General features: G+C 37.6%; 1 protein-coding gene across 1 annotated transcript in view; it reads right to left on the bottom strand.

Moving 5' to 3' along the window:
* LOC107084435 (netrin receptor UNC5C-like) overlaps positions 1 to 8,465 on the bottom strand; it is a 233,701-nt gene extending 225,236 nt beyond the window's left edge. The window contains exon 1 of the mRNA XM_015374274.1: positions 8,030 to 8,465. Coding sequence (XP_015229760.1) covers positions 8,030 to 8,465 — 436 coding nt within the window. The remainder of the gene's footprint in view (positions 1 to 8,029) is intronic.
* Between the last annotated feature and the right edge of the window lie 295 nt (positions 8,466 to 8,760).

Raw genomic sequence — 8,760 nt, 5'->3', positions numbered from 1 at the left:
TTGAATTTAAAGAGAGAGAAAAAAACAGAGCCACACCAGGTGCGATCTTTGGCTTGAAGTCAAATAAAAGATGTCAGAGGCAGGCACAGGATTAAACTGTGGCAGCAGAAGTTGTTATTTTCACAAATGGAGGAAAAAAGGGCCTTTTATAATCATAAGACTCCCAAATGTGCAGCTTGCTCCCTGTTGTTTTTGAAGCAAATAAACACTCTCAAGCTTTTTACTGCAGGTTTTACAAGATCAAATAAAAAGAATATATAGACCATGAAAACCCTAAGCAGCCGACTGTGGGCGAAAGCAAGCACTCACAGCAAATGTAAAGGGTGAGATTTCAATGGAGAGCAGCTGGCATGGGATGCAGCTTAATTTCTCTACCTGTCTACCCTCCTTCTTTCCGACCGTTTTTATTTCAGTCTGTCTGCATTTAACCTGTGTTTATGTAGGCATGTTCCCTCCTTCTGGCTGAATGATGAGTTTCTATTACCAAACACATGCGTGCAAAAAGCAAAATCACAATATGAGAACAATGTGAACACTGTTTTGCACACACTCAAAGTAAACAGTATAAATCTACATCTATAGAGAAAGGAGACAGGGTTGTGTGAATGAACAACAAGGGTAGGAAATCCTTTTAAAAAAAGAGTTGAATATTAAAAGGCAAAATGGATGTTACAGAAAGCAAATGGGAAAGAATAAAGCAGGCCAGAATATGAAGAAACCAAGCCAGACAGAGAAATGGGCTCAAGTGACATGTGTGGGGTAGGGAGCTGATGGATACTAAGCAAAAAAAAAAGCAGACTGGTATTTTGTGACATAAATTCACATAGTTCAAATTTTTGCTCTCTATGATACAGTTTCTAATCCAGGCATATTGTACTTCATAATGTGATAATTTGAATAAAATGTCGTGTAGCCATTCTATACCAGTCTGTGATCAAACAACATATCTTACATGTTATAAAAGAACCCTCACGGTTAAGATAGAAATGCTTAAATAGACTCATATCTCTTTCACTGCCAGACCGCAAGGGACCAGTGGGAACTATACAGTAGGACATTGATTGGAAACAAATGGCATTTCCTCACTGTCACAACCCCACATGCACAAATGCACATAGCTAAACTACAACAAAAAGCCTGGAAATGAGAGCATGAAAGGAGGCCTTCAGTTACACAGGCCATGAAAAATTCATAATTCCAGATCTTTACATGAAATCCTAGAAGGGATTATGCCCAACAGCAAAAGATGAGGATCACTTTCAGGACATTTGAATCTTTTTCTCGCTGTTTTTCTTTTTTCATTTCAAGAAAAACAAGCGCACTCAGACTCACATAGGGATGCATTCTTATATTTGTTCCTTGATGTTACCCCAGAGGAGAATGAGACATCTGGTAAAGTACAAGTGGAGTGCCCCAGTTTGTTGATGCAGTATTTTGAGAAGACACCTTTTACACTGTGTATTTATCTTCTTAAGAAACACGCTTTTTATACCACAACACATAATATCAAGTTCTGACTCTCGGCTACCCATGTACTAATATCAAAAATTAATGGTACACTCTGAACAGCTTGTGTCTCTAAACCCAAAAACCTGTCATTAATCGCAGCAAATGAATAAGTAAGGTCAGGAGTCAAGAAGAGAGGTCATGAATGTCTGAAGCAGCCAAAGAATGACAGGATGAAAAGAATATAGATGTGGAAGTGAAATGGCAAGTAGAAAAGATGTCCCACCACTGGACACACGTAATTTGCAAATCTATTAAATTCATGGATGAATTAACAAGAAAAGAATATTTTTAAAGGACAGGAAAGGCAAGGAAAATCTGCCATCACTGGTCTCTAGCTCACAACAGGAGGGTCCTCTGCAGAAAAAGAGCTTCAGACACAGTCAAAGACTTCCTTTGACACACTCTCGTGAACCCTTTCCACGCACACTCAGCACACATACAAAGCATGCTCACACAGTACAGACAATTTGGACAAAATGTTGCATTGTTTTACAAGAGAAATATCTTGCTGTGCATAATGTGGGATGTGATGGATGTGTGTGTGTGNGTGTGGTGTGTGTGTGTGTGTGTGTGTGTGTGTGTGTGTGTGTGTGTGTGTGTGTGTGTGTGTGTGTGTGTGTGTGTGTGTGGACATGGCCATGGGGGGAGTGTATTTGTGTGAGTTAGAGGCAGTAAGCTTGTCAAGCCCTAGTGGAGTGATCAAAGCCCATTTGAGCCACCCAGTGAGTTCTACCTTCCTTACTCCATCAGACCTTCCTCCCTCTGATAGAGAACCGCCATCAAATTTAGTACATAAAACCTGCTTGACCAATTGCATTATGCTAGCTGGGGCAGTATAGCCAATCATAGTGTCCTATTTAGTTCCAATAACTTCCAGCTGTCCCCTCCTACAAGCACTGAACCCTGCATGGATAAACTACAACATGGGACAGGATAAAAGCATAATAGGGGACAGCATGGGAGCCCTGGCAGAATCAAAATGCTGAATGTGTGCACATACATAGAAATCAATGCCAAAAACACCCTGCAAGCTCTGTGGGACGCAGTGATAGTGCCAAGTTCATAGACATGTACACATTAAAACGCACACATAAGTACACACTCCACAGGAGTTCTCTGAGAAAGTCTCTAAACTGCCAAGTTCAAAAACAAACACCAACTTCAAAGACTTTCAGCACAACTCTGCATCATCACTGTTGTTCAGAACTCGATAAGCTTCAACATGTTCTTCAAATATCTGGTTTATTGGTACAAATACATACTAAAAGGTCTCTGTGGTCAAAGAAATATATTAATATTGGATTAATGAATGTATTCAGCTGATGAACAGGAATTTTGGGATATGAACAACATTTACACATCCCTGCAATAGTCCAAGAAAAACTTGCTTTGTGTGTTTTTGAAATCTGTAATTTACAGATCAGCAAGTACTAGACCCAAAAAGAAGGTAAAGAAGTTTCTACCCCTTATTAATACATTTTAGGGATCTGCATTTCAAATTGGCAATTACCCTTAATAGGAACTTAAACTGAAGAAAAATTGCAAATATCAATCTAAAAATTTCCAGTGATTGGAAAGTATCATTGTAGTCTAAGCCTTTACGAATAGCACATAGCACATATGTGCTGCCGGATTTTATTAGAATAATTCTTTTTCGAGGTGAGTGCTTGAGGTGAGTGTTCACTTAAATGTGCCTTTTCCCCATTTAAAGACCAAGAACACTGTGTTTCATCACAGTTTTGGGGTGATTTTCTTTAACTTATTACAACATTATCTATATGTTTCAATGTGACTCCCGCTGTAACTTAGACAAAAGTTAAACACTGCAATTCATGCAGTGGAATCTGCTGTTTCGACAGTAGAAACACTTCCAATAAAATAAAATAGACAATTGAATGTTTTTTTTCCTGTCTGTTTTCTTCGATGTCATGGGAAACAAAAGAAAAAGAAGTTATTGACTATTTTGGCCATATATCTAGGTATTAGGTAAACCACTGTGAGTTCACAAAGCTAAGTTAATTTGAAATCACACACCCTCCATCGGAAAATCTGTGGTCCAACAGCAAAGGTAAGAATATAGTACAAACAGTGTTAAAAAAAATAAACACACTTAGAGATGCCGTTATAAAAGAATATTTATTTATTTAATATTTTCTTGCCTTTTTTAACCTTATCCAGTTGAACTTGAGAGATATTAAATATAAATCATTAAACACATGAATAGACAAAAATATTTCTATTGTGAAGCACCAGGAAATAAACACAGAAATGTAAAATATTGCCAGTTCACTAGCTTTTATTTTATTACGCTTTTACTTTGAAATGCTTAAGTAAACTTCCAGTTTTGACACCCAGGACACCTCAAAGTGCGTGTCTGCAATGAAGCGTCCTGACATTGCAGGTCTGCAGCTAGACTCTCTTTCTAATGTGTTTTCTAAATAAACCAAACAACTAGTGAAGAAATAATGTAACATTTTTCTCTGTCTTTCCCATTTTTTTCCCCCAACTCATTTTCTTCATTAATTTCCAACAGAAATCATAAACACTGGGAAAAAAATAGGAACCAAATTGTTTTGGTACGATCTTACCACCCACCTCTCTGGTGATGTTCATGTTAATCGTCTTGACAATTTTGTTTCCATAAATCTTAAGGGTACTGCCGCCTGACAGCAGCTACAGTATTTTCTATTCGAAGCTGAGGAAACAAGCCTATTTAAAAGGTTTTTGGGAATACTGTACCATGGATCCAAGTAAGACTGATATTACAAATCTTTTTAGTAATTTGATGGAAAAAAAATCTAGCCAGAAAAAAAAATATCTACAAAAGTAGTAGCCTCCATTAAAGTAATTACTTTAATGGAGGCTACTACTTTTGTAGATATTTTTTTTTCTGGCTGTATTTTAAATGTTAAAAAAAATTACAATAGTCTAGTAACTATTGTGCATTTGTTTTCACTAATATTAGCAGACACTAATTAAGCAATTAAGCAATATATGTTAAATATATCTTACGAACATCCCCCTCACAAAAAAGATGTTGTCTAAAGAAACTCAATTTAATCCTTAAAATATGACTAAATGTAAAATAACAATAAAGCTATACTTCTTCTTTTGAGGCATACAATTGCTATATACTCAGAGACTGCAAACTTCATCTCAGTAGTGCATCAAGCAGCCACTGAGCATATTATTTTTCATTATGAGTGAAAAACCAAACTGCTTAGTAAAATAGAGATAAGGTGTAAAAAAAAAAAAAAGTGGAAGTAGTTATATTAATTGTCTTTTACATCTGAAAATAGATGTTCATTTAGGAAATTGTTTCTAGGAAATTTAAACAAAAAAGAAACACAACAAATCACATCACAGTTTGAAATATAATTGGATGTGCAATACCACAGTACACCAAAGGGTTTTCCAAATTACCACATATGAAATTAATCATGGAATATGTCTACTCTGCATTTTTCCCATAATGATATACAAGAATGACTTGTATAATTGTTAAGTACAGTTACACCCATTCACCCTCGATCAAATACAAATGCGCTCAGCTAATGGCTTTATAATAGCTCAACGACTTGTGGGACGGGCTTGGTCAGAAAGTAGTTACATGCACTGAAGCTGCCCTGAATGGATCTAAACTAGCACTCCTCCTTCCCTTGTGTGTTTAAAGGAGAGCATGAATCAGGAATATGTCTACAGTGCAATAAAATCATTACATTCATTAAGACATAAAATGAAATGATGGTATTAGATGAAACTGACCTTAAAGTATTTGTACACACTAATCTAGCTGTAAAAAAAAAAAAGCATACATAGCCTAATTAATATAGTCTATTAACCTAAAGCAATATGCATTGTATTGTTGTTACTTGTCAGGTACGCTGTTCAGTTCTACCTTCCAGTAGAACTGCTGTCAGTCCCAGGACTGGCATGGCTATCACTGCTCCCACATAGTTAGAGACAAATGCAGAGGACAAATTTGCCACAGTGATCAGCTTCATAGTCATGGTAGGACACTTCTTTGATTTTATTTATTTTACTCAGGCTACTTGTAAGTCCTCAGCCCGCCAAATGTTGCAAGAAAAATATCATTAGCATTACTGTTAATATAGAGTATAAATTTTACACATTCACTAATACAGTGTCACTTAAGATGGTATGGGGGGATGGTCATTCAAGAAGGGGAATGATTTTTAAGATTTTTTTAACAAGGGGGATGCCACCCCCCCTCATCCCCCCTCAAATCGAGTACTGTTTGTACATTAATGCTCTTAATAAACCTTACGTATTTGAAACAAAAAAAAAAAGGAATACTAACTGAAGGTCGCCTGCTTTATCACTGGATTTTAATCGACACCATTGCCAGAGTAATTTTTACAAACACCATCATCCTAACCATAAGATTATTGTCATTACACAGGTACAGGAACAAGGCAACGCAATGCAGTTTAGGTCTAACCAGAAGTGCAATAGGAGCAAGAGCAGGATAAATAATGGTTCCATAAATACAGGACATGGGTTTCTACTGAATAAGTATAGAGATGAATACCATTATAAACAGAATCTTACTAATAGATCAATATAATATATAGATAACTAGTGTTATGAACTAAATTTACAGCTGGATATGTACCTAATATAATATACAGGTGGATATTACTATAAAAAGTGTTTTTACTGTTATGTACAATAGCATAATATACAGATGGATTTTACTATAAAACGAATAAATAAAGTTTGGACAGAAGCTATCTAAATTAAAGTGCAGTGGAAGGTAATTGCATATTACAGTTAAAGTAGGTTATTGCAAATGTATATGTAAACAATTGGTACTGTGAATAAACAGTCGGCAGTGCAAATATAAACAGTCGGCAGTGCAAATCGATATTCAAGTGCAAATTCTGGAAAAGTTTCAGATGTAAAGATGATTAAGATTGAGAGGCATAAGGTACTTAGTGATATAGGATGAAAATAAATATTTGTATTTGCAACATTTGTATTCTAAACCTGTGAGTAGTTTTGCAACAATGCGTCAAGAAAAAAAGAGTAATCTATAGAAAACAACCCCCTCCCAACAGTTAGGTTGTTTGTGAGTAGAAAAGCTAACTAGTGCTCAAAAAGAAACAGCTTCAGAGACACTTTGTGAGTTGCTTGGAACAGACACACAAACATAACTGGCAAGGTAGAAACATAGTGGGGAGACAAAAGAATAAAACCTGGAGCTACAAGAGGAATGCATCAAAGCACAGCTTTTATTCCAACTTATCCGCTTCCTTGAAAAGATGTCAATTTAAACTGAACAATGTTGTAGGGATGCTATCCCTCCCACCTGCTCAAATTGTGTCCCTTATTTGCAACCTATTGATTTGACTGCAAACCATTGAAGAATTACTCTAATGAATACTGGAGTTAGTTGCTGTAACAACTAACTCCAGGCAACAAGAGAAAGGTAGCGACAACATCATGTCCAATTACTTCCCAAATGCAGCACAAAAGCCCTCGGCCAATTTGTAATGTCAATACCAATTTATGGACTGCATCCTGTAGCGGACAGGGTAAATTACTGTGTGCTTTTCTGTTAACAGCTTTTCAAGTGGAATATTATAGTCATACTAGAGCAGGACATTAGATCAGTGAAGGCAAAGGCCAGCATTTGACAAGACAAATGAGATTAATAAGGCAGTTTGTTTAAAGTAGTATTTAGCTAAGTAAAAAATACAATTTCCCACTTCCTGCAGATAAAAATTAAATAACTAAATAGAAGAAAGTCTATTTACCAATTACCAACAGCCGTATTGGATGAAGTTTCACCTCAATATCCCGTTTATCCCCTGGTACATTTGGGGGTGTATCAGGTGGACTCATCATTTCCCAATCCTAACATATACAAGAGCTATTTTGGAGGATATAATCAAATGTAAGCATGTAAGTACGGTAAACTGCTCTGATCTTATAGCATTTACGGTTGATCTCTCAGCAGAGAGCTGTCCAGCAGAGTGTGAGATCTTTAATTGCCTAGAAGCTTTTTGACGGGTGTCCTCCAGCTTAAAGCCCACTCTGGATCAGTTTCCAAAACGGGGCACTAAAGCATTGCATTTTTTTTATTTTTGCAAAGTGCTCCTAAATTACATCAGTGGCCTGAGCGTGAATCCCTAACGCTGTCTTCAGAGTTTCTGCTTAAGTTGCAAGTGTATTAGTCTGTTTATTTTTATTTATTAAAACAGTTACCAAGCGCAAAAACGATCACTCAGAAATATTTAACTAAATTCTTCAGATATTTCCGATTTCTTTCGCAAAAAGTAGGTTTAAAGGAATCCTTCTAACACAGAGGGGGGAACGCTCCAACTCAAATGCGCCTCTAGCCTCGATGCTGACGGACACATCGGCATCAACTCAGATAAACACAACTATCAGATGCGTCAAGCTACTTCTGCCACAGTTAAAACGCAGCTGAATGTTGGTGCCTTTTTTTTAACGTGGGAAGGTGCAGTTATAAAAGACGCTCTTGATGCCTTACCCTGAGCGACTCCTGCGCGTGTAAGCACCAAGAGAACTAGGATCCCCGGCGTGGCGCACATTCTCAGCAGACTCGAACCCCTCCGTAGTACTTCTCTCCTCGGTCCACTTTTGTCCATTACAGAGGAGACACGGCGGATCGCGCACAAACACACACAACTCCTCCGTCCAATGTGGAGGTGTTGAGGGGAAATAAGGATCCCCCTCCGCTTCTCCAGCACAAGATCTACTGATGAAGTCCGAAGCCAAGTGTGGATGTAAAGCTGATATAGTTCCAGGGTCTGTGAGTAAAGCTGCAGCCGGTTGAAAGTGAGGTGGAAGAAATGACTGGTCGGTTGTGTCAGCCGCGCTGCTGTTCGCTCTCCTCTCCTCTCCTCTCCTCTCCGTGCGCTCTCTCCATTCAGCCACAGTCTCCGTTTACGCAGAGAGAGAGACATGCCACCGCCCTCTGGCTACGACTGTGAGCATCTCACTTTCCACCTTTTTGCCTCAGACGGCGGCTCTCTTTTCCTTTGGATGTTTAACGATGTAATAGGAAAAAAAAAACTTACATTTTTAAGCACGTGCCTGTAAATGTCTCTCAGGTAATGATGATGGTGAAAATTGCGTAATGCTCTTAAGTTAACCTTTAATTCTCACTTAACTCTCAGCAAGTTTTTTTTAATTAACAAGGCAAAATACTCTATGGTGAATTATTTCACGTCAGGTTGAAGGAGGATCTGTGGAAAGTTT

The sequence above is a fragment of the Cyprinodon variegatus genome, unplaced genomic scaffold, assembly GCF_000732505.1.
Source record: "Cyprinodon variegatus isolate N-32 unplaced genomic scaffold, C_variegatus-1.0 Scaffold100, whole genome shotgun sequence".
In the NCBI taxonomy this organism is placed as follows: Eukaryota; Metazoa; Chordata; class Actinopteri; order Cyprinodontiformes; family Cyprinodontidae; genus Cyprinodon; species Cyprinodon variegatus.
Note: the sequence above shows the minus strand (reverse complement) of the source record. Positions and strands in the feature narration are given on the sequence as shown.